The 26288-nt window shown below is 41.3% G+C and overlaps 1 protein-coding gene across 10 annotated transcripts in view; it reads left to right on the forward strand.

Moving 5' to 3' along the window:
- LOC115347459 (TCDD inducible poly(ADP-ribose) polymerase) overlaps nucleotides 1-26288 on the forward strand; it is a 42245-nt gene that overhangs the window by 8362 nt on the left and 7595 nt on the right. For 3 of the 10 annotated variants that reach the window (XM_030028884.2, XM_030028885.2, XM_041126968.1), the window contains 2 exons: nucleotides 11157-12160; nucleotides 26047-26215. In XM_030028884.2, the coding sequence (XP_029884744.1) occupies nucleotides 11157-12160; nucleotides 26047-26215 (1173 nt within the window). Of the gene's footprint in view, nucleotides 1-451; nucleotides 7774-8513; nucleotides 9036-10260; nucleotides 10615-11156; nucleotides 12161-26046; nucleotides 26216-26288 lie in introns of those variants that run through there. The other 7 variants (XM_041126970.1, XM_041126969.1, XM_030028888.2 and 4 more) reach the window with 7 other exon arrangements.

Genomic DNA, 26288 nt, shown 5'->3' on the forward strand with positions numbered 1-26288 from the left:
ACAGAAAACAGATTTAGCTTTGTGTTTTCTAGCTAGCCAATCGTGGCTAAACTCAACCTGGACCTATATGTTAGAGGAAATTCTTCCAAGTTATGTTTTTGTCCTAATTTAAAAAACCTTAGGAAATGTAAGAGAAAAAAGTCTTCATGAACAGAATTAATATAGCAGGGCAGTATCCTATACCCTTCTGGAATGCTGGATTCAGCAACACATGGATTGCTGAATTCTAGAAATAAAGCATTTATAGTGTACTCCCACACAATAATTCTTCCATACAGAAATAATCTGTCAAATGCATATTCTTATTCTAAAACATAGAGCAGAGCATCTTTCCTACTCACAGTCACTTAAGGCTATTTCAGACCAACAACAGCTGCTGAATATAGCAATCATTTTGCTGTTTTCTGCATGATGCTATCTAATGCTGTGGTTTTATTTATGTGTTCTGCAGACTGTATCCATCCAGCTGCTCACAGTATCCACAGCAGGGAGGCTTTGGGAGTCGCCACTGAGACAAACTGTATGCCATGCAGTACTAAAGGAAGACATGCAGGATTTCTAAGCAGTGTGTGTGTCTCCTAGTTGTTTGCTTACCATATGTATCGGGCAAAATTAAGGATTTGTCCCATTTTCTTCCAGATGGTTTTGTATCATTATGCAGGGTTAGAACTTTACTGTGTTGCTACAGCTGATCTGGAACTATGCCTAGCCCATTGAATGCAGATGATACGTTTGTGAATAATTTCTATTATTATTGCTGTTTTCAGGAGGCACAATTAAGTTTGAGGATTTGAACATTAACAATATTTCCTGAGCTTCAGATTTTTGTTCATCTCCTCCATCTCAGAAGAAAAATGTTTTGTTGAATTTGGTGTTAATTTCTTCCATTCATTTATTTTGTTTTTAATTTAAGATGTGAATGCTGCTATTTTCCTCCTTGCTATTTGAATCATGCAGAGCTTGGGAGAAAGGGCAGTCAAATTTATAATACTCTTGCTTTTATATTGTAAGGATTGACTTTTTCAAGGGATGTCTACAGAGATCTTCATTCACACCTTCGACTTTTCAAGGGTGTTGCAGGTCTTTGTAGATACGGTGTTTTACTCGGTAACTAAAGCTCTAATGAAGTTTCGCTACAGTGAGCAGCTCTTAGCTGTTTTTTCAGATGTAAAATACTAGGGTACTGTTACCTTCCAGGTGTCCCTTTATAATTTGTTGGAATTTTTGTTTGAAGAATGGACATTATTTGCATGTAGATAGTAAACTACCTGTCTGTTAGATGGAACTAGCTGTTAATTTTAGAACTGTTTAAATTTTAGTTGGCCAACACTGTGTTATAAAGGAGCATTCCCATTCTGTTTAGTTTAAATAGGAGTCAGCCTAAAGGAGAAGGAACAAAGCACTGTCATCCACACATTATACTTACTTTGTGGCAGGATCCATGTGTTCCAGGATCATCAGTGTTTTAGAACTAACCTTCAAAAAAATCTCAAAAGTTACATGGTATCATATGAATCAGTTTGTATTGCTCATATTAGTTAAGGATGCATGGTAAGTGTTGCCTTGACCTTAAAGAAACCTACATGGCTTACACTGATTTAAGAGACTTCCACAAGAGGGTGCACCAGTTCAACAAAATCCTGTATAAAGCAAATGAGCACGTCCCCATTGTGGGCATATTTTCTATCATTTTATGTATTAACTCATGTATCTAAATCAACTTCTAAAACTGGATGGATGCTTTAATCAGTTTAATGTCTCAGAGCGTCTCTCCAGTCTGTAACAGATACATGAATGGATACATGATGTTTTGCTGGTAAGCAAGTCAGGAAGTTTAATTTTGAACAAAAGGCACTGTTTCCAGAAGTCCTGTTCACGCTGATGAAAGGCTGTTTTTAGACTCCAGTCACAAAATGATATTTAGATGTTTGGGATTTTTTAGTGTACTGAAATGTGTTACCTGTTCCTAATTTATGCCTGATGCCCTGCAAATGCTCACTACTTGCATTTTAAGAATAAAGTTTGGGAATTTTTTTTTTTTTTTTTTTTTTTTTTTTTTTTTTTTTTTAGTTTTGAAGCATCATTAATTTTCTTCTCAGACTGGTACAACACTGGACAGTACAGCTGCAGAAGAGAACTCCACCTAGAAAGATGACTTCTTGAGAGACTGCTGACTTGAGTATGACTGATACAATTTTTTTCTGTTTCTAGTTTGTGATAAAATTATTTCATGTTTCATAAGATAGATGGGAACTCTTAGTAACGCTTCACCTTAAGTTGTATAATGTTACTGTACTGATACGCTAAAAGCATTAAAGTGTTTTGCTGCATATGTAGGCCAAAGTTCTAGGTCCATTCCTCTAAGACTGCAGTCCTAGGATAGTAAGATATCTCTGCAGAAATGATTAACAAATTTTCCAGGAAAAGGGCCTCACTTTTGAATCATGCTTTCCCTGACCAAATACATGAATCATAAATCACTTACAGAGATAAGAGTATCTGACACTCAGCAAAATAACTAGAAGTGTGGTGATATTCGTATGTGTAATACACGATTTTTTTTTATCTGTGAAATGATCTTTTCAGTAAACTTTTGGTTTTTATTAAATAAGAGAAATGGAATGGTGTGCTTTTAAAACTTTTAATTACTAGTACAAGATACTAAAAGAAGGTGAATTTGAGACCAAGGAGATTACTATTTTTTGTTACTGCTAGCTGCAAATGTAGAAGTTGGATCTGGATTCAAAAGGTTTCATTTACTAACACTGATGAATTGGAACTACTCTAGTTTTGATACTTTTCTTTTGAGCAGTGTAAAAGAAAAGAATATGAGGTTCTACTAAAAGATCACCACCACACAGTGAATATGTCATTTAACTAGCAAGAAGATTTTTATTTTAAAGACTATGAACTAGCCACCTTTTTCCATTTACACCAGTTCTAGATTATCATTTGTAAGCAGATGAGGGTTTGTTTTTTTACTTGCTTGTGGATAGTACCAGACAAATAATCCGTGTTTATATTTTTCTTAAAAACACTGTGGTTTTAGGTCATTGCTGTCCTCCAGAGAGCCAAATACATCTACCAGTCAGATATGCGATACTGCTTAGTTATCTAAGATTCCTGGCTATATCTGATTGCAATAGGGCACAAGGAGGAATAGTAATTACTGTAGTTATTCACTTACTGATCATCTTGCTCTGAATATAGTGGCATTTTCAGAAGCAATTCTTCATTCTGACAGTGTGTGGAAGTCAGACGTTTTTAAAAACATAGGTACACAACACAAATGCCCCCCAGCAAAGAAGGGTCCCAGCTTCTTTTCTAAAAGGCTGTGGCATGAAGCATTTATCACTCCCCAGAGGTCCTCCTTCTGACCTGAAGTTACATGTACCACCCTGGCCAAAGTTCGGTTAATGTTGAGTGTTTCCAGTGGAGGGAGACTTTAATTAATAGAAAATTTCATCTCAGCATGTTTGGACCTTGACACTTCTGCCCTCCTAATCTTCAGGATGGACCAAAGTGAGATGTAACCCACTAGGTGTCACTCCAGCAAAGGCTACCCGAATACGGGTGTCGAGTAAACCTTTGTGGCCCTCCTCTCTTCCTTAGTGAAAACCGGCTCGCATTATTTCACCTTCATATAAACACAGCAAGCACTTTTTTAACTTCTAAAAAAACCTGGTTGAAATTACGAGTCTTAGTATTAAGAGGAAGGATAAAAATATGCACAGAAAATAAAAATTATAAATATTTTATTTAGGCAATATTTTATTTATTGTAAGAGAGAAAAAACAAAACCTATACATAATAGGTTGAGTCTGTTGGCATATGATGAAAAATGGACTATTGCAAAAGTCTAATAGGTATGGAAGTGTTAACACATCTTGATAACAGGGTGAACTGATGAGAGATTGTCTTTTCCCATCTGTTAACTTTTAAAAAATGTCTGCATCATTGACATTTCTTTTCCCTTGGTACTTACCTAACCTGACTTGCTGGCACTTGTCCACATCAGAACAAGGGTAGGGCTTGAAACATTATTTGAAGGTGATTAGCACTTTTCATCAAGCAATGGTATGGAAAAGAACCATCTACTTGGTTAATTTTAAAGCATTACAGTAAAAATTAGCTACATAAATGAATTCCTGAGTTTCATATTGATTTCTGTAATAAATGTACATCTTTTATTCAGTACTGTAAAACGTTAATAGATTGATTGTTTTTCCCACTGCTAAATTAAAGTCAGAAGTTTAGTATTTTTACTAAAATAAAGGTGGTATGACTTTGTAGTCTGTTGTTTCCTACTGCAAATAATGATAATGATTCAGTAGCTTAAGAACAACTTTCATTCCTTTTTCTTATTTTCAGCATTCATATCTGCTGCTACACAGTAAAGAAAGAGGCATATACATTTGTATGTGTTCTTTTTGATTTTGAAGTGCTAAATGTTTGATCAATGTGTCAAGTGCTGTTGTGTGAGTCAAGGGACCTGTGTCCTCTTCCAGTTGCTACCGAATTGTTGCTTAACCTTGGATATGTCTCATCCTGTATTTTTGCTTAACTGTTATAGCAGACAATTAAGATTAAGAAAATATCAATATAATTACATTACATAATAATGATAGTGTTAAGAAAAAAAAAGCCTGGAACTGTAGATTTCAGTATTTTATGTAGTAATAATATATACTGATTGTTTTACTTGTATGTAGTGGAAAATCCAGTGCTAAAAAGCAATGAAAAAAAAAAAAGTAAAAATGTTACATAGTAACTGATTAAATGGGAGAAATGATAAAGAAGTTCTTGGAGGAAACTCGTACTACTGAAGTCAACTTCATTCTCTTCTCGATTTGCTGTGTAAAGTGAGGTAGGTTATTTTAGACATATAGAGTATAAGCACATTGGGAACAGTAGCACTGAGATTCCTCACAAGAGGAATTTTTCTGATGCCTTGAAATCATTGAAGACCACCTAAGAACAGTGTTACATGTAGTCTTAAAACAAGTTACCTTCCAACCAATATAACTTCCTGTAAGCATGAGTTTCAGTGACGCAGCTTCTGTGTTGAGTAGCAAGATCTTGGGTTGATAGCAGTGGTTTTGTGATTATGGTATTATCAATTAAATGAATAATCGTACTGTCAATGAAAAGTAGTCTTGCAGTACTGATGGCTTTGCATGATGACCTTGAAGCACTTTTTCTGGAAAAGCTGCTGTATTTTCTGGAAAGGCCACCTTAGATACTACAGAAAGGGGTGTGCCACATAACACCACATAACATCCTGCCTTTTCTTTTCAGTAGTTTCAATGTTCACCTGCTCCGTAATTGAGAAGAGGAAAATGTAAACATGTTAAACGTTTTGGACAGTTGACTAAACTAGATTGTGCAGTTCAGAAAGATATCCTGAAGGCAGGGAAGTATTTTTAGCTTCATTAACTTCTTTTCCTGGTTACAAAGAATCAGGAGAAAAAGGTTTTAAAACCTGTTTGTCTGTGTACTGCGTTGGTTTTGCTCCCCAAAATGTCAACCCACAACATCCCCAAAACTGCATCTGCAGGGATTCTTAATCTTTAGTGAGAGGGCTTCCTCACATCCCTTGCTAGCCACCCACCGCCAGCAGTTTTTCCCTCTGATTCGATGGCAGAAGATCTTTTAACATAGCTTAGTTTTACCTTTACATGATGAAAACAGTAGCTTTTCCCCCATGCGTTACTGCAAGTGGGCACATCTAGCATTACCATGGCCCTCTTTTTTAGCTTTCCTTCAGGAACTTTTACTTTCCCTTGACAAGTAAGTTGACAGTAGTTTCTCATTGTTTCTTCCACAATGTGTACCTTAAAGGGAGCGCTCCATTACAGCAGCCTAACAAAGGTCGTGAAGAAGCAGTTTGCAAGGTAAAGGCATCCGAAGAACATGTGAAATACAGCTGTGGAAAAGGTTAGACTTTGATTTCTGGGTCTCTTTGTTAATTGGGTTATATTGGAACCTTCTTACCGTTGCCTGATTTTAGAATGGTGGTATATACCACTCTTAAACTTGTTGGGAGGGGAGAAGTTGTAGAGGACAGAGAATGTGGAGTCTAACAGCTTGCTTTTCTGCTGGCAGAAATACATTGAGCTAAAATAAGAGCTTGTGGCAGCAACTGCTCCTCTCCCTTTTCCTTCTTGCTGAAAATGGAGAGAGCAAGAGTCTGTGCAAGATGGACTTGGGATGTAATGGCTTCAGAGGAACTGAGAAGATGCAGCACACCTTCTGTGTGCTGCCTTGTTCCCCACCATCCTTCCAGTTCCCACCATTTGTTGACTTCACTTCATATAAAACATCAGAAAAGGACAGTTAACCTTCCTGTAATGGGCCGTGTTTTAAGAATGTTCATTGTGCAAGTACTGAGGTAGAAATGGAGGTCTTGTTTCTGTGACTAGAAAAAAACATGTTGCAGCCTGAGAACTTTTTCTTTGTGTGAACATTTAAGTCAAAGACATTTCCCTTCTTTCATCAGCAAAGAAGTGAAGTGTGCATACTGATTATTCCATTATTTGCAAGTCAGAATTGTAAATTGCTGCATTCACTCTGATGCAGTTTACCATCTGAAAGAAATAATTAAAGCTTGCTTTCTCTTGCTTAAGATTTAAACGTGTATTTAAAAATGAGATCATACTTTCATGGTGGTCATAGTTTCTTTATGTATTTGTGTGGGGTAGCCTCAGAAATGGGTGTATGATCTGCTGGTGTGCTGTGATGTATTTCCTTTAATTATACATTCGTTTTGAGAAAGATGGTTATTCCAGGCCTCCGTCTTTCCACAGTTACATCCTTACAAGCCCACTGCAGTGGGAGTTGTGCGTACCTTGGTGTGTAGTTCAGCCATATGTGCTACTTATTTATATCTCGTGCATGACATAAGCTATTGCAAACAGATAATTCCTGTTCTGGTAATAGAAGATGAATGCAAGTGTCTATACAGTTCTTTCTCACTAAATGAGGATATGACACATTGCTAGTCACCGTGCTTGGTACAGCTCTTGTGCCGAGTCCAGACGGAGTGTAAGGCTGTGCCTGTCTGATGTTTCAGACACTCAAGAGTTCAATTAATTTACAAATGATAATTTGTTTTCAGCTCCTGTAGATATGGATGCCTTCTTTACTCAGCCTCTATTGTGTCGTTCTATAAGAAGTCAGCTCCAACTGCATGAAGCTCAATTTTTGTAATTTGTTTGTAGAAATGCCATATTCTCCCTGCATTATAAACACAGCTGTGCAGCATTTTCAAAACGCACTGTAAAGCTTGTGCCATCTTAGAATGACAGTTTGTTTCCAGATGCCTGTATTTTCTGTATAGGTAATTTCATCAAATCACCGAGCACAAGGAATGAAAGGCTGGCTTTATTTAAAAAGAAAACAATAACGCAAATAACAGGTGTTCCGTCAACATAGATTTTGCCTTCTGAAGTTATTTACCTCTTTGCAAGTTATTTTATCTGGCCATGTTAGTGATGCAGATGCACTTAGTTCTGGTGGTGTCACATCCGTGCGAGCTGATGGGCATGTCCTGCTGAAATTCACTACAGCAAAACAAGCGTGTGATTCACCGGGGAAGCGTCCCAGGCCCTCACGCCAGCGGCCGAACTGACCCACCGTGCTCTCTCACACGCGCAGCTCGCAGCCAAAAGATGACAGCACGCTAATGGCTTTTGGTCAAAAGAAAGTTAACTACGCTCTTAACGAGTTCCACCTATAAAATACGCCACGTAAGTAAGTGGTAACTTACTGTAATTCATTGTATTTGCTGTACTTCGCGCTTTCTTTTTCAGCGCGCGGCACGGGCAGTAAGTAGCGCGGCCCACGCGCTGGCAGCCCCGCGCGAGAAGGGCACTGCGCTCGCGCCGCGCAGGTACGGAAAATGAGTCACGCAGACTTCGTTCCTGGTTTGCTGCTGAAGTCGTTAATTAGCGTTCTTTGAATAACTTGCGCTGTGAAACGCAGTAACGTTTGGAAGTCGAGAGTGCCGTGTCTTCGGCCCCGGCTCGTTGCGACGCGCTGCGTGACTCCCGCGGCGAGGGCTGACGCGGCGTTCGAGTGGCGTTTTCTGGAAGCGGCTGCCTCCTCGCGTGCAAGCGCACACGCACGCAGGCCTGGGCGCTGCCGGCGGCCCGTCCCTAGTTATTTTTTTTGCCCGAGGAAATCCTCCTCGGTGAGAGGCTGGGGCTCGCCAAGGCCTCACAGAGGCGAAACGCAACGCTTCGCGCCCGGTAAACCGAAGGCCGAGGCGTTTCTTGGGACCCGGTCACCGCGCTTTTCGCTTCCCTCCGGCGTCCCCGCGTAGATGCGGGTTGGGTTCGGGGAAGGCCGGACGGACCGAGGGACGGGGCGGTGCTCCGGGGCTTTGTCGCTTCGTTCCCGAGCCCCCCCGGTGCTGCGGCCGGGGCGGAGGGGAGGGCGGGAAGGGGTGGGGGGGGTTGTGTGTGTGTGTGTGTGTGGAAGGCGGGAAGGGGCTGCGTGTGTGTGTGTGGAGAGCGGGAGCGGAGGAGGCGGGCCGGCTTCCCGGCGGCGGGAGCAGCTCCTCCTCCTCCTCCGAGCTCCTCCCCGGGCCGCGCAGCCGCCCGCCGAGCGCTGTGGGGAAACGATATTTAAAACAGCGAGGAAGAACATGTGAGGGAGCAGAAGGAGCTGCGGGGCGGGATGGGCGGCGTGTCGCCTACCGCGGGGCGGGCAGGGCGGCGGCGGTGAGCCCGGGCTGACGCTCCCCGCAGCGCCGGGGCTCGGCTCCGGCTGCGCCCTGCCCGCCCGTCCGTCCGTCCGTCCTCCGTCTCTTGGTAACCCCGAAGGCAACTCGAGAAACAGCCCGGGACCTGCGACCCGAGACGCAGGCGTTTCTGCAGTTTTAAGGTGGAAATCCTGGCCTGCGAGCGCCCGGCTGCAGCTGTCACTTAATTTATTTCTCCCCCCCCCCCTTCCCGAAGACTAATCTTGTTTCGAAGGTATCGTTAAATTGGGTCAAAACGGCGGAATCTCGCTTCGAGGGGAGCAAAGAGCCGGTAGGTTTCGGCTCGCAGAGCCTCCAGCCCCGCAGAAAGTCGCGGGGCGGTCTGTCCGTCCGGGTGCGCTTGCTTTGGTGCTCGTTAGGTCTGGTGCTGGGGCTGTTGCTTTTATTTTTAATTTATTTTCGGAGCGCTAGACTTCCTTTCTTCACCAGAGGACGAGGAGGTGTGGTTGGCGTGAGGTGGCGAGTACTTGGGGACCGAAATCTCCCCTGAGAGATTTGCCTCTGTTGAAATACATTGTGCAAATCCAGCCGTGCTCTGTTGTTTCTAAATAATAGCGACTGATTCGGGACGTTAAAATCCTGAAATGGAAACGCCGACAAATTCTGATACTCTTCATTCCCCCCGCTTTCTATTTTTAGAGTTGGTGGGCGATTCGACTCTAGACAGTAAGGTAGGTCTTTAAAAATAGCAGCAAAACTTAAATGATAATCAAGTGAGCAATAACAGTATTAAAATAGCATTAAAGATGTGGCTGAAAATGACCAGAAGTCACTTATTTAGCTCCTCGGCACAGCAGGACTCCTTGAAGCCCGGGAGATCCTCCTGCGTATTGCAGGGGCTGTTAAACCTGGGCACGGTGAAGTGAAGCATCTGGTTCCTTTCGGAGTTGAGGATTTTTAAACCTTTGGAGTTACTTGAAGGTTTAAGGTACCCTTGGTGCTTTAGAAAGAGAATTGCCTTGGGTGTCTGTGGAAGAGTAACAGAGATACCAATAATTTTGGAGTTTGTTCTAACTGGCAAACAAATATACCAGTTGCTTTAAATTTAATCTAAAAATGGGAAACCGGAGAGGCACGGCTTTTTTTTTTTTTTTTTTCCTGGCAATCCTGACATGCTGTTTACCAGGGTAGTGCAAAAGCCTTATAAATGAACGTTCCAAAATAAGGAAGGCTCGGTGAGAAATTTTCCAGAGCAAATCGTCAGTAGGAAGAAATTATTGCCAAATTTTATCTGTTTTCTGGGATTTTGTTTTGAAATGAGAAGTTACTTTGCTTGGAGTGCACTTACCCAGGAAGTAATCCTTAAGGTGCTCCACTCTAAGCTTTGAGGCTACGTGCGAGGAGACTGAAGAGGGTTTAATTAAACGTAATCAAATATTACAAGATTCTTGATTAAAAGGTATAGAGCTTGCTTTCTGCTGACGTACGAGACAGACTATTTATTTGTACTTTAGGGAAAAAAAAATTTTTTTTTTGTCTTGCAAATCATTTCTGTCCTGTGCTCCTGAGTAACTAGCACCCTTTTGTTTTCTTCCGTGCCCGGTTTTAATTCTTGTTGACTAGCCTAGCAAGAGGCAAATGAGCTTGGTGTGTCCCCACAGGGTGACGGAGTGCAGGCTGTGCATCTGAGTCAGAGTGTGTGGGCATGCGAGAAGGGCTGCGTGTGAGGTGGGAGTGTCTGGACATGTACGAGACTGTCAGTGTCAGATGCGTCGCGGGAGGAACAGGGTGTAAGCGCTCGAATTCCTGTGTCTAAAAAGCCAAGGATTAAATCCTGGCCCCTGCTCAAGTCCGTACGAAGTTTGCCCTTCGTTTAAGTGAAGCCGGCGGTTCTCTGACGATGCTGCCGGGTGAGATAGACCTTCCCTCGCGCAGTGTGAATGGAGTGGGAATGTGTACGTCTGCCCGTTTATCTGGTGGGAGAAGAAATGGTGCGTGAATGTTTAAAGTGCGGTGGGAATATTCAGGGCTGTGTGTGTGCGCGAACATTTCTGTTCTTGGGTCTGTGTGTGAGGAGGGAGGCATAAAAAAGAGCAATGCAATGTTCACTTTTGTGGAATATAATGAACTCAAGCGCTGTTTATTATTAAACATCATCACAAGGAGGAGGGCATCCGACCATCCCCCTTTCCTGACCCCCCTCTGGGGACCGTGTGTGCGTGCCTGAGTGTCTCTGAGATTTCATGTGTGAGAAGACGATGAGTGTGTGTTTGGGATTAATTAGCCTGAGTTTAGCTGGTTTCATGCTTTACGTGCCTAGGGGCTACCCACAGTCACAGAGAAGGGAGGAGTTTGCTGTTGCTGGCTCAAAATCCTCTCCAGGGGTGATCTTGTTCGTGTCAACCATGAGCAATTAGAGAGATTAACTGTCTTGTTTTCCTTTCTGCCCTAGATTGATTCTTGTGAGGCTCTGGGACATTCGAAAGTGATTTGGAGAGAGCAAAATCTGTGTCTGATGGACACCGAACCAAAGCCAGCGTGTGTTGTGCAGCAGGCTCACTGCCCAGGAATGAAGTGCCCTCCTTCAGAGGACTTTCCTCCTCAGATAAGACTGTCCGAAAAGATACCACCAGTGAAGCCTTGCTTCAAGAAGAAGCAGCAAGTGCAGAAGAGACTGGACACAGAAACTCTCCGGGCTTTGCGGCCAATCTTCACCAGTTTGCTGGGAGCTGGGAGCTTGGACAGGGTCTTTGTGCCCCGAGGCCAAAGTGGCGGTCATAGTGATTTATGTGAACCTGCTGTGAAAAAGCCTCTGGACCTCGGTACTTCTTGCCCCCAACCAGAAAATAATGTGACTGTGCTGGTGCCAACAGCTCCAGATGTGCAGAGTCAATTGCCAGTAGCTCGTCCTTCTTCTGGGCATCCCGAGCAGGATGTCCAGTCAGGAGAGCAGGGCTTCTCACCAGAAACTACTCCTGGAACTGCTGCTGATAACAGTAATGAATCATTCCAGGATCATCATCCTTTGCACCCAACTGCTAGTGACGGTGCAGCTTGTCCTTTGTTCCCAGACAAGATTCTGGAAAGCTACACATCTGGCTTATTCCAAGAGAATAGCTGTCCGATGCAATACAATTTGAACCCAAGCAATAAATTCAGTGCTGGGATATTCCAGGATAAAAGTGAAGAAGCTTCTCTTGATCTGGTGTTTGAGCTCTTGAACCAGCTGCAATATCACACCCATCAGGAAGATGGAGTAGAAATCTGTGTGGATTTTCTCCAGGGCACTTGTGTTTATGGCAGTGATTGTCCCAAACATCACACGGTCTTGCCTTACCATTGGCAAGTGAGAAGGACAGCAACCCAGAGTTGGCAAAGTGTGACCAATGATTCCCAGGAGCATCTGGAAAGACTCTACTGCAACCCTGACAATGATAGGATCAAAGTGAAATATCGGTAGGTAACTGAATTTACTCACTTACTAGCAAGGGTGCTTAACTGAGCAGCGGTACAGAAATGTAACAGAATGTGTGTTCTTTTTTCCTAGTGTTTTGTATACAAGCGTTTTATAAACCCTGTGATGATGTTACCTGAATAATATCTAACAAGTTTGCCACAACAGAAAATTCTTGCACACCTAATTGCAACTCCTGTTTAGGATCCGGAAAGTGTTCTTTGAAGCTGAAGGACTGTTATGTGATATTGTACTTGTTCTCGACATTCCTAATTAGAAAAATCGGCAGCACAAATGAGCCTTTGCAGTGATTGAAACAGGAATGATACAGCAGTTGCTTTCTGTCACCGTGAATACAGATTGACTGGATGCACTCCAACCACAGTTTTTGTCATTACGTTCTAAGCAGCTAAGATCAGATAGGTGCTCTGTTAAGTCCTTTAACTGGCAATTTCATGTAGTTGATAATACATGGTGATGTTTCAGCTAATTCACTACGAACAACCTGAGCAATACCTTCAGAAATGCTGATCGTCTATTTAAGTTGTCATCTAAAAATGTTAAACCATTTATTAGAAGTTATTGTTTCCTCTATACATAGTAGTGTTTATCTACTCGTTTTCTGAAATTAGAAAATAGCTTTTAAATTTCCCTGGTTGTGGTATCAATTTAGGCTTGATCCTGCACCCTGAGATCTAAACCAAAGCTTCTTCAACTTTTATAATGCAGGTTCCGTTTTAAATCGTAGGGGGGAGGGCTGATGTTTACAAGTTCATCAGATCTATATGGTCCGTGTTCTTGTGAGTGCAGGGTGTAGACTGCTTTTCTTTTTTTTCTTGGAGGAAGCATACAATGCAAACTTCTCATATCTTCTCTACCCTGCCATAATCTGTGAGCCCAGTGCAACTCATTCTAGTCATCGTCAGTTCAAAGTGACGCTTCGTAGTTCTGTAGTGAAATCTTCAAAATGCCTTTGCCATCTGATTCCCTGTGGGTTTGTTCTCCCAACCTCTTCTTCCTTCCACTTCCTGGAGGAAGTATATCCCTTCTTCCTTAATGTTTTAATTTTCATTTACTGTGCTGAGACTTGTCATTAGGCACCAGAGACCCAATCTAATGCTTAGAGTCAATGTGAGTCTTTACTTTCACCTAACTGTATGTTGGATTAGGCACTAAAACTCAGGCTCCATCAGCCTACGGATTCATCCTTTTTACTGAAGACAATACCAGAATATAGATACCCCACACCGCAAATGAAAGTGAAGTAGGAAATAAGAATCATATGTAATAGGGAATAATCATATTTTATAGAATAGTCTTGAAAAAATATGCCAGTCTTTTTTTTTTAAACAATCTTGTGACTGCATAGCAGATAAAATTTGCAGTATTTTACAACAGAGAAACTTCCATTTTTCCAAATATTTTAAATGATTTCTGAAAACAAACCAGCAAATGTAGATGTAAGACAAGCCCATGCAAGTAATTTAAATGTGAGCTCTGTGCAAACAAGCAAAAAGTTTTTGTTATGAAGCCTGTATCATAGAATCCATCGCTACACACATGATCTGCATGTTCTAAATGATGGAGTTAAGAATGACTAATTTTAAAAGAAACAATGCTTCGTAATTGCTTATTCATCTCCAGCCTGTAAAATTGGCTGAATAGCGTTGTCCGCCTTTACACTTACTTTGCAGGTTTCCAGTCTGGTGGGTATTTTGGTCTCTTGGTACACAGAGTTCCTGTCTGTCTGAACCAGTTGGGAAGAAACTTACTGGGTGCGTTGCCAGACACATGATATACTGTTACGGGGAATGAAGTCAGAGAAGCAGCATGATCTCAGAAAAGCCAGGTGTGCTGGGTCGGAGCTCCGCTGCTGCCTCTGCAGCGGGCGTGAAACTCTGCTGTCGAAGTGAAGGCAGGTTCTTTGAGTTCAAAGTAGACTTTGTCTTGCTGAGTTGAGCTGGCCACCCAGTGAGTGTCTGCCTGACTTTTCTTCAGGGACCAGTAGACTGCTGAGACTAAAATGAGTTTAAACAGCAGTGTTTTCTAACTAAATTCTGTTTCGAGCTGCTAATTCTATGGCCTGTACTCTTCTTCCTTCTCTTAAAAGACTTTGTGAAGATCTTTGCTTCAGCCAGTGCTACAAAATCATGCCCCAACGCAAGGTTGGATAACCCTTGTAAATTTGTAGTATCTGCTTACCATGGAATGACATATTAGCAGTTTCTGTAACTCTTGTATGTATTTGATCCCTTGGAAGAGCTTCATATTTGTGGATCAGTATCAGTGAGAACCTAGGAGTAAAACTTTTTTTAAGACTAGAGCTTCTGATTTCAATCATTGAATCTGATACAACTGAAGACTTAGACTTAGCATGGTTTTAAGCCAGATTTTGAAGCGGGGGGGGGGATAAATGTGTGACTGTGTACCGTCGCCAGTTTCTTCTTACGCATGGGAAGAACCTGCTGAACCTTTCGACGTGGACTGCTTGAAGTCGGAGTGACTCTTCCCGGAGTTCGCCAGCGGCCGGCTCCCCTCCCGTCCTGGGCGATGTTGTGTCTCCTGGCAACGAGATGCAGATAGCAGCGCGTTGAACCTCGCCGAGAGGCTCGCAAACGTGCTAGAACAGCTCATCGTTCACATGGTTACCGCATTATTTGGCTAAAGCTATTAATCTCTTGTGGTCAGACTAGCTTTACAGGCTTATCTCTACAGATTGCGTACAACAAGGAAATGTCTGTTCAGCAGTTTGCGTGTCCAAGGAGGGCCGTGCAGAAGCCAGCCTGACAACCCGTGGGTGGTAGTTGTTTATTCTCCTTTGTTTTAAACACACTTTATATGGCATAGTAGGTAGTGATTACAGTCTGCATGCATAGTATTGCCATTGTGCACCGCTCCAAGAAAGCGGGGCCACTCACGAAAGTGTTGGACTGTTGGCTCAATTAGAAAATAAGCTCTAAATTCAGATACAATGTTCTTCAAGTAGCTATTTATATAAATCTTTCTTCATCTTAATGTCATTGAGATGAGTAATGTAAAATATACATTAAGTTGTTGCCTCTCACCTAAGGGAACACGATCTGAAAGTAAGAGAAGTGTTAAACCTTGTTTAGTTACTTCTTTGTAATACGACTGCCTCATGCTTACTGCAGTTTGGCCTCAAACTGAATATAAAACTTTATCATAAATTGTTTATATTTTTGCTTTCTTAGGTCTATCAAGTACTTAAAGCCAAATACCAAGCAGTCTAAACAAATGAGGGAATATGAACTTAAGCAGGTTAAAATACTTAGAAGCACTTGGTTCCCTTCATACATTTGAGGAGAGGCCCTGGAGAAGTTCCAGCTTGCAGCGAAGTATTAGAACAATGCCAAGTGCTGCTTTCCAGTGTGAGAGTACCCAAGCTGGGATATTTTAAGATGCTCTTTAGTAAGGGGAAATACTTGGCTGCAGAACTGAGCAGGTTTTCCCCCCACACACCTGTCCTATCATGCATATGTTGCTTTTCAAAATAAGCAACATCATTACTGATTACATGATGATTTGTTTAAAACAACTCTGCAGTTCCTGACCCATTGGTTCCCTCTCTTTGCCTGAAAATTCCACCCCTTCTCTTGGCAGAGAGACATCCCTGTGTGCCATGGGAACTGCAGTTCAACTACGTGTACCCCGGCATATCCCAACTCACGTGAAACAACATCTTCTCGTAGTTGCTTTGATTTCTTTTTTTTTTCTTCCCCCCTCCCCCGCCCCGTAATTTCTGTAAGTTTTATGAAATGGCTGCTTCTAGCTAGAAGAGAAAGGCCAAATGAAATGGCTCCAGTCAGGGAAAAGCAGGTGGACCTCCAATGGTACGTGTTCTGCCTGGGAGCAGCTGACTAATTACTCAGTATACATGCATGGTTCTTGGATGAAGTCAGAGTAAATATTGTGTGTTCCCCAATGGGGTTATCAATGGGGATATGGAGGGACCTGGGAAGGAATGATAAGGACAAAAATAAATGTACAGGAAACTAGGTTTCCTTTGTCATGTGTTCATGGGATAACTTGTTTCTCTGATGCTGTTAGAATATGCTTATATGATTTTAAAATCATATAGAGCACAGTGGAAGCATTTCAGTCATTCAGGGACTTCTGGAGGTCATCTGACCAATTGAATAGTTAAATTTAGGAAGTTATCTTTCTGGTCTGCACAGCTGCCACAGTGTATGAGATAACTCATGTGTTATTGATAACACCGGAGATGAGAAAACAGCTGAAATTCATTGTGCCTGGCGATTTTGTGTGTGGTGTTTCTTGAATATACACAGCTGAATGGTTTTGAACTTCTTTTAATTCCTTGCTAGAAGGAATGCAAGACAGAGACTCTAAATAAAAAGCATGTGAAGTGATTTTAGAAGTGTTTGCCTTGTGCTTTATAATAGTATGCTCCAATGAATTCCTGTTTGCTCCACTTTATAGTATCATTTACATATGAAATAAAACTAATTGGCTTCTAGCTATACAAATCTAGGGAAGTTACAAGTGTTATGCTGAGCTGCCATAGGAATCAGCAATCACTCGTATATCCCTTTTCTTGTTTCATGTCAATAAACAGATTACAGTTTTGGAAACAGCTGTCACCTGGCTTCAGGTTGAGGTCAGTCTGTTCCCTGTGTACTTATGGTAATAAAACAGTCCTTTCTGAAACAAAGATTTATAATGGGTGAAACAGATTGCTCAGAAGAGTTGCTTACAGGTAACGCAGCAGGCACAGGGTTGTAGCATTGTCTGCCTGCCCGTTTCGGTGAGGAGGAGGAACAGAAAGAGTCTGTTATAATTATTTGCTTAGCAAGAGCCGTGGTCATGAAGTTCCCTCCTAATTGGTACATGTGTTTGTTGAAATTGGTAGGGATTTGAGCTGAGTAATAATTGCAAAATTTGGTACTTGTAGTCCAGTGTATAAAGGAGTCCTTTTTTGGGAAGCTGGATGCGGAGGGGGTGATGTGAAACATCGGATGCAACATTCAGAAACTCAAACATCCAGAGTTGGCGGTCACTGGTCAATGTCCAACTTCTACATGATCATCTTATGTAAAGCATTGATGAAATTGATGCAGTTTCATTATATATCATAAATCTCAGAGGTGTTTTAAGTCCTGAGAGTGGACAGAATTCTAAAAAAACCCAGGCCTGTCTGTGCAGAATGTTTTTGAAAAATGGGGCTTTGAAAGTGGGGCTCCAGCTAAGCATTTTAGAAGTGTTCATATTGCAGCTTTGTGAAAGGGAATGCCTCTCTCGTGATGTGAAAACGCTGTCCTGGACCAGCTCTGTTGCCACTCAGAGCTGTTCTTATGCCGCCTCTAAAATATCCGCCAATATAAAAATTACAGCTAACAAACAAAACTCTCTGCAAAACATATCCTTATCCGGTGTGGGTAGGAGACCTTTGAAACTAGCAATCTGCCTCAGACAAGGACATCCATGTTTATCCTCTACTGCAAACAGAAGATGTAACTTGGATTTGAATTATGAAATATGGTACCTGCAGTAATCCTTGGAAGATTTGCATGTGTTTGACATCCTCATTGCTACAGACTTTTAGAACTTAACAGTACTTCACACCAAAGAACCACTTTAACCCAGTACCTCATGTTCAAAAGTGGCCAATAGTGGGTTTCTTGGGAAGAGTAGAACAGGACAAACTTACTTCTCAGTACAGTCTCTTATCTACCAGCAGTCATGCCTCAATGACTTCCTGATCCAGAGATGGTATCTTTGTGTGTGAGAGAGCTTGATAGATTGAATTTTTTTGTTGGGTTTTTTTTTTTTTTCCCCCTCTGCCTGCCAGAAAAGATCTGGGGCCAGGCTTTCATCTAAGCTGTGTATATATCTGGACCAGTATCCCAGTAGTTGTTTCAGACTTACAAACATGCAAGTCAGGCTAGACCCTCTCACTGTGAAAATTACAGAAGATTGCTTTTTCAAGCACCCCCAGTCACCAACTGTAAAGGCAGGAAAACCTGCCTTTCCAACTTTAAAAAAAATAAATATAGGAAAAGCAGCAAAGCTACTACTGTACTGATAGATTTTCTTTTTTTTTTTTTTTCTGCTGCTGATGGAGTCTTTTAAGTGTAGAGGTAAATCTTTCTGTAGCACCTTTCCCTTTTCTGAGTCTCACTGTAGACCTCCTGCATGGCTTGCAGTCACAGCAGAGAGAAGCAGTGTGACATGATGAGGGAACAAATTAAGTAAAACATGAAACTAATTTCCTGCCCTGTTACCTGCTGCCCCTCTCTTCAGTTTAAGAATGATGAGAACCTGACATGGTCAGGACCGCAGGATCATGTTTACCAGCTTGTTTTTGTTCTTGCCCTGATGCAAAGCCTTGCTTCTGTGAGGGAAGGTTCCTGTTTTCTTTTCACACTCCTTGTAGCAATAACTAGGCTTTGGCTGCATTTGTATGGCTATGTTGCGAAGGGCTGTTTGATGCATGTCCCTTCGTGAGTGTTACCTGGGCCCTTGCTTACTGTTGCTTCCTATAGAATCAGTGTTGGTTTTGATGGGAGCAAATTTTGGCTGCTGTTGTTTAAGATCTGATGATCCTGTGTCAGTACCTTTGCTTAAAAAGAAAGATCTTATTAAGACAATATACTCTAAGTGAAGTTTGGTTTCATACAGCGGAGTTTAAACACTTGGTCCTTCACCCAAAGCTGGACTACAGCCTGCAGCTTCCAACAACTATTTGTTCCGAGTAAGGTGAAATACTGCCGAGTTTGGGTCACCAGAGAGTGTAAATGCCTGACTTGCATCTCCTACAGTAACCCAGCTCAATGTGACTAATCTTTCAAACTTAAGTACAAAAGGGTTGCGTACCTGTTTGGATCTTTTAAGTTCATTTGTTCCCCTGAGTGGCTTTCAGGTTGTTGCTATTGCAGAGAGGAACTGGTTTAGTCATAGAGAGAAAATCAACAGTTTCATCATCTAAGTGCTGTTTAACTCTCAGTCTTGTTTCGTATCACAGCTGTTCTGATGGGAACCGAGTTTCATTTCCTGTACAGACCTTTGTTGATTGCTAGGTTTCTTTTTTTTCTGAACCCTGTTTGCGGTAAGACTCATGACATATAACTGAACTTAGGAGAAGAGTTGGAAACCACATGCATTTTCATAGCACTTATAAAAAAATTTCTCCCTGTCGTCTATTTGTACATAACATCTAGCGAACATTTGTTTTATTGAACAGAAAGGGCACAGATGATTCACACGTTAGACTGAAGTTCTTCAGAAGGATGCAAGGAAGAGTGAGCTGACATATCCTTATTTTAGCAGGCTACACTTGTCTGAAAAAGGACTTCAGTGTTGTAACTTGCTAGTCGAGGTACCTACTCAGTTCAGTGTCCTGAAGAGATTATGTCTTTGTGTTATTTCTTATAGTTAGGGTACAGAGAAAATGTAACTTACTCAAGGAACCAGGTTCTGCTATTGAGAGCACTTGTGGCATTTTAGTTTGAACTGCGCTGTTGTACAACACCAAATTTGGGTTTGTGTGCTGTGTTCTTGAGAGTTCAATATGTTTATTCTTTCAGTGCAAATAATTCTATCAAAGTGCTTTATTTTATAAATAGAGACCTTTAGTTGCTTACTCGGGGAAGAGAAGTTCTTAAGAAATCTCTGTTCCCGCCTCTGTCACAGATCCTCTGTGGGACTTTGGAGGAGCTAGTTTAGTCTCTCTGTGTATCTTGTCTTTCCCAGGGAAAAATGGAGATAGTAATTTTCTACCTCAGAAGCAAGGTGATGCAAAGTTTTGTGGTGTTTGCAGAGAGGTTTAGTACATTTTTCTGTAGAAAAAGACAGCATTGTTCTTATTACTGGTTTCAAGCTGTACTGAAGGCTGTTCCTGCTGCGTGATGCAAAGAGGTACTGGGAGTTAGCACATTGCCCCACCAAGGTACTGGAATACATCTCCTGCTTTCCTGAACGTCTGACAAATTGTAGCCTTCATCATCGCCTTCCTGCTTTTCTCCAGGCTGGTATTTCCAGATAGAGACTTCAAAGTCCATAAGTAACAACACTAGGGTTTTTTAAAAAAATTTTTTTTTTTTTGTCGTGTTAGCTACAAAACTCTCCTTTTTCCTTGACGCGAACTGCCCAAGAAAAGTATGAAGAGTGACGGACCCCATTCGTGGAGCTCGTCTTTTGAGGCGGTGCAGAGGAGGTGTTGGGATGCGCCTGCGCACAAGAAAGGATTTTAATTGCTGGGTTTGTGCGTGTGTTTGTTCTGCTGCTGTCACCATCATAGTACCCATGTGTTTCATCGCCATCGCATGCGAGCATCTCCCGGAGGTGCCGTTAGTTGTGCAATGACGTGCCCGTGATGCGCTACGTGTTTTCTTGTGCTCCCTTCAGGGCACAAAACAAGGTGATGTGTGCCTTGCTGGTTTATTGTTGGTTTTTCCCTCCCCCAATCTATATCTTATCCACAATCTATACATTATGGAGGATACCCTTTACTATAGATAGTGTATGCTGTACTTAAGAAGTAGTAAATCATTATACTGTGCTGACGATAAAGTTATGTTATGCTAAAGAACATATCGGATGTAACCTTGAGCATCTCACATTTTTACTGTTCTTGAACCCTAAATTTGGGGTCTTTTGCCTATATTTAGGCCTCGGGCAGTTCAGAGGTGCAGTTGTCACATTTGCTTTCATCACTGGCGTCTTAAAGCTGAAGCCAGGAATGTAATCACGCAATCACTTGCTGTAATCACAATTCATTTTTTTTCATGGCTTTGCATTATGTAAGCTGGTAATAGGCTTTTTAATATACAGAGGAAGTGCTTTAACTGAAGAGCTATTATTAAACAACTTTGCTAAATATATTTTAGGATTTCAGAGCTTAAAAGCCAGTAAATGTTATAATTTGAAAAAGTTAATACTTCTGAACAGAGAAACACACTGTTAAAGAATGTAAATGAGCATTGGAGTAATATATATTTTATGTGCATCAGGGTTTTTTTTGTGAAAGAGTATCTTTCCTTATTCTCAGTGTTATAATTAGGGGGAAAAAAAAACAAACAGGCAGGCTTTTGGGCACATAGTGTGTTTTTCAGATGCGGTCAATTAAATAAATGCATTTGTCTAAAATTTTCAGCTGTATAAAATAATGCAGTGTTATACTGAATAATTAATTGTTAGGTAGAAAATGTGTGTGGAGTTGAAAAGTTTTTAGTTAAAGTATTCAGGGAAAAAATAAAACACTTGTGTAGATTTCAGTGTGTTTAGATATTTTGGTCACTTAATTTTCTGTTAAAATTAATGGGAAGTAGCATTCTAAACACTTTACCAACTTGAAAAATAAAAATACCATTTTTAAAGCATCCCTAATTTAACAGAAGTTGGAGTTTCAGGAAGATTCTGGTATGTTACATCCTGAAACTGCTGAACCTTTCCCTACTCACAGCTAAGGGAAATGGATAGAGGATACCATACCAAGAAATATCTTGACTGCGTTTTTTTTCTTCAAGAAATAATTAGAGCTTTTTTTGGCTTCTGAGCTGGCAGCTCTTACTCTGAGAGAAACTTTAAGGAAACCCAGGTGGCAACTGCCCAGTGCCAGCGTCCCCATCTTTCATTGAAGAGGGATGGGTTTGGATGGACGAAGCTGAAAAGCAGTGCGAGGTGCGCGGGAGCCAGGCACGCACCGAAAGGTGGGTAGCTAAGAGATGGTGTGACGTTTGCCGTCAGAGCAGTTCTCTTTAGGAATGGGAGAACAAGAACACTTAAATGTGTTGCATCATAGGTAGGCTTTCAAGAAGAATGTTTGAAGGGGTGGTAATCGGCTGTTTCGGTGCTTGATGGCTGGGCTCTCGTTACAGCGAATCGTCAGCACAAGTCAATGAGCGATGACCATCCTGCTCTTCTCAGCTTGCTTATAAGGGAGGGGAATCTGGTAAAGAAGAGGCAGAAATGGTGAGCTCCAAAAATGTAAAAAATTCCAAACAGCAGACAATCATTACATTTCTCAGTACTGAGAAATAATTTGGCACGTTCTATGCAGGTTTTGCACAAAAATGTTGAGCTTTCAGAGCAGCTATTTCCACTGTAAGCTGTCATTAGCTGCCAGCCTTATAAATCTTAAACAGAGTCTTGTGAGATACGTAGATGCACACTTAGCTGTGCACAGATTTTGTTTGTTGTAGGAAAAACTTACCACAGTTTCTTTTACTGGAATCGTATGTGAAGTTTTCGTCTTGTTACAGCACTACTAGAAGAACGGCATGTAGAAACCCCACAGTTCCCCACCTGTTTTGCAGCTGGAACCTGTCTGCACACAAATACCCTTTTTTGCATATGCACTGTCAACCCAGAGTTTCAGGAGTTCATCCTGAAGATCTGCTTGCTCTGCATTAAAAGGAGAAAAAGCAGTCTCGTACTGTGTTCGTGTCAGAAAGCGGTTTTCCTTCTACAGGGTCCCTCCCATTGTGTTACTTTGATTCTCCTCGCTTTGCTACAGAGCTATGTGTGTCTGTTGGAGACTGTATTTTAACACAGTTAAGCCCATATTAGAAATACCCAAGTCACGTACTGGAAGCCAGCCATGTTTTGAGTGCCTGTGGAATTTGTTTTCCAGTCTTCAAAAGTTTACAGACCTTTAACTTTTTAGGATATTAACCAGTATGTGATTACTTTGAAAAGAGTTCAGCATGCTAGTGAATAATCTTGATCATGTTTAGAGTGTATGTTGATTTTCAGATTCTCTTTGCTTTGCGCTGCATTGGCATAGAACTACTGCAAACGTTTTTTCATTATCAGTTTTCACTATAATGCATGCAACATAAAAAGTTATAATAAAATGAAATAATCCTCTGGGTTTTACCACCTTTAAAAGAAAACAATTTACTCGAAAAGGTTTTCCATTTCTTTGTACTTTCTTGGAGGTCACAGATCTTTGGAGTAGGGAGAACTGTGTTACAGTATTTGACTTGAAAAGAGATAGACGTGAGAATGAACGGTTGAATTTTGAGGTTTTGTATTGAGAAATATCTTTTGGGGTATTTGTTTCATACAGCATGCAGCACAGTATCTGGGGGTCTCAATTCAGGGCTTGGATTTGTAGGTGCAACATGACCCCAAAACAGTGAGTCCAACTCCTCACTGCAAAAGCATAATATAAACAATATCAATCGCTAAATGTGCCTGTCTCAAAAATGACAGCTTTGCTAGGCACTGAAATTCAGAATTGTAAGACTACTTTTTGATAAGAGAAAGTAGCATTAAAAATATATTAATGAAGAAATTGACTGAAAAAAAATCATGCTTATGGTGCTGCCTGCAAATACTATAAATAATAACACAACTTGGTATCATCCAGAGAGATGATTTCCTCATGATTTCACACATTGTTTTCAAATAAACTAGATTGTAGCTTGTTGTCATGGAACAAAATGACTACACACCAGGAAGGTGGGGTGATCTGTTATTAGTCTTTTCACTCCAGAAAGGGTGTGTGGTTTTTTTAAGCCCTACATTTAATTCCAGTCCCTTCATACTGGTCATTTATTTTGGTTAGTGCTAGTTTTCCTTCTGACTAGATCTCATATCCAAGTTTTGTCTTGTCGTGCTATTGTTGTACGTGTTTTCTTGAGCTGCGTGGGTGCCCGTGCACCAGCCACTGATGCAGTGGGCTGTGGGATGTCAGCTTTAATTAGTGTATCAAACTTCTCGCGGTGGGATGCAGCTTGGAGGGGAAGACACAGGTTATTAGAATACACCTCCTACGCAGAATAGCCGGTGTCCTCCCATACTCGTATTCTAACCATAATGATTTTGTGTGCCATTGCTGCAAGTAGGGAACAGACTGTTAAACCTATGGATTTGGCGTGATAGTGTCGTCCCGACAAAATTTTCATCTTAATTAGCGCAGTTCTATGACAGTTTTTAGAGAACCATGTGCAGGCGACTGGCAAGATGTTCCTTTTCGGTAGCAAGTTCTCGGCGTGAAGGGGGAGGAAGGTGGCTGGAGCCATTGCTGATGCTGTGGCAGGGACAGCCGTCCCGGGGGGGGGACACGACTTGTCCCTCCAAGGGCTCGGACGGAGCTCGTGCCGGCCGGGGCTGAGTTGCAAAAAGAATGGGTTTTGAGTCCAAAGAATTTTCGACGTAGCTCATGGAGTTGCATTTTTTAGGCATTTGATTTGACTTTTGGGACTCTTCCGTAAGTCTACATGAAAGTTTATTGAAAACAAAGAGAGCAACCTAAATTTACCCAAACAGCAGTGGATCAGATCCCCTGATGGTGAGCCCATAGGAACAGACACATTGTCTCTTTGTCTGTCTCAGGAAAGCGCTTAATACTTCAAACTGCGCTTAGCACTTCACAGACCTAAATGCAATTAATTGATGATGATAAACACTAAGAACAGCTACGCACCTGTACCTCCTGTTGAGAAACGAAGGACCATTCCAGCTGATCATCATTTTTTAAAGTGGGAACTCTTCAGTAGTTTTCTGTGAAAGTAGTATAATAAAACTCTTCAGGAACTGTACTGGTAGGAGTGTGAAATAGCTAGCAAAATTGCAGCCATTCTCAAGCAAATCTGTATGCATAAAATCATATAGATGTTTAGAGTAGCTGTCACTTGATGTGGCAAATTTCATTTAAAAATAAACTGTAGATTTCAAGTATCAGCTTGATTTATGTTTACTGTTAAGAATTCAAAGAAAATATTTTATATAGTCTCAAAAGCTGCATTTCCACTTGCCAAAGATTAGTAACTGTTAATGAATGCCAGTAAGCTGACAACTTGTAAAGAGATTATAAAAGTAGAAAACTAATTATGTAAACAGCATTATTTTGAAAATATGTTAATCCCGGTTCTAAAAAAATGACTTTTGTAGGGAATGAATATTACTGTCATTTCTTCCAATTTCTATGAATTTCTTAAGTTCTTGATTGCTAATAAACCAGTGATTGTCTAATGAGCAGCAGAGCTTTAGAACTCCATGCTTTACTTGAGAATGTTCTTTAATTTGATGTCTCTTCACTCTGACTAATGAAACAGCATTCAAAACTATTTGCTGAGGCGTTCCACAGTCACAGTTAAACACAACTTTGTAAAGTGTAGAGGAAATGCACTTTTATTTTCTCCTTTAGATAAAGGGTATACTCTGGTTCTTAATTTGTAGCACCCTGTTGTTGTTGGGTCCTTTTGAAAGTGCCAGTTGCTTTACGTGAAGTTGTATACTGGCGTTGATTTTTGTAGCAGCAATATAGCTACTCAAAAAAAAAAAAAAAAAAAAAAAGCCAGTATTCCTCAGTGTAGGCTCCAAAATTGTGAAATCACATTTCCTTTTCATATTATGCTAGTTCTCTTCTGCTGCACGTGATGAAAGATACTCGAACTCTCCAGTGGATTGGCAGCAGATGCTCCTCATCTGGAGCCATTTACATTTTCTTTTCTTCCCTGAAACACTAACTTTCACAAGAATAACCTTTTGAATAGTGTGTGGCTGCTTCATCAAATATGGTTGTGTGTTGTATTTACTTAGTATGCTCAAAATGTCAAGGGTATGTATATTGATTTTTGTACCATTCATGCATATTGAACATATACCACTGGACGAGGAAGGCTGCTGGGTTTGGGTTTTTGTTTTTCTGTGCTGAAGACCATGGGTTTTCCACCATTGTCCCCGGAGACTTTTGAAGAGTTGCTTTGCCCTCACAGCTCTTCAGGGTCCTACTCTACATGCTTGTCCCCATGTTGTGCCCAATTCAAGCTCATGGGACATCCTCATGGTCAACGGGGGGGTTGTGTGACATGTAGTTCTGACTGTTTTGTTATCTCAGAGTGATCTTTTTAATGGATTACAAAAGGTGAGAGTTCTTTGGTTTTCTTGTTCTTTACAGGGGACATGAGTTTTGGGTGGATTTGAATGTTATGAAATTATATGAAACTGTTGAGTTTGACCAAATGCGGCGGCTGTCCACACCTTCCTGCCCCAGCTCCAGCTCCAACTACTACACGGTCTGGAAATACTTCTGCAGGGACCACTTTGGCTGGAGAGAGTACTCTGAGGTACTTAACATGTTCCAGAATCCTGCTTTTGGATTGTAACAGTATATGCTAGAAACTATATATACATTTTTAG

The sequence above is a fragment of the Aquila chrysaetos genome, chromosome 10 (genome assembly GCF_900496995.4).
Source record: "Aquila chrysaetos chrysaetos chromosome 10, bAquChr1.4, whole genome shotgun sequence".
Lineage (NCBI taxonomy): Eukaryota > Metazoa > Chordata > Aves > Accipitriformes > Accipitridae > Aquila > Aquila chrysaetos.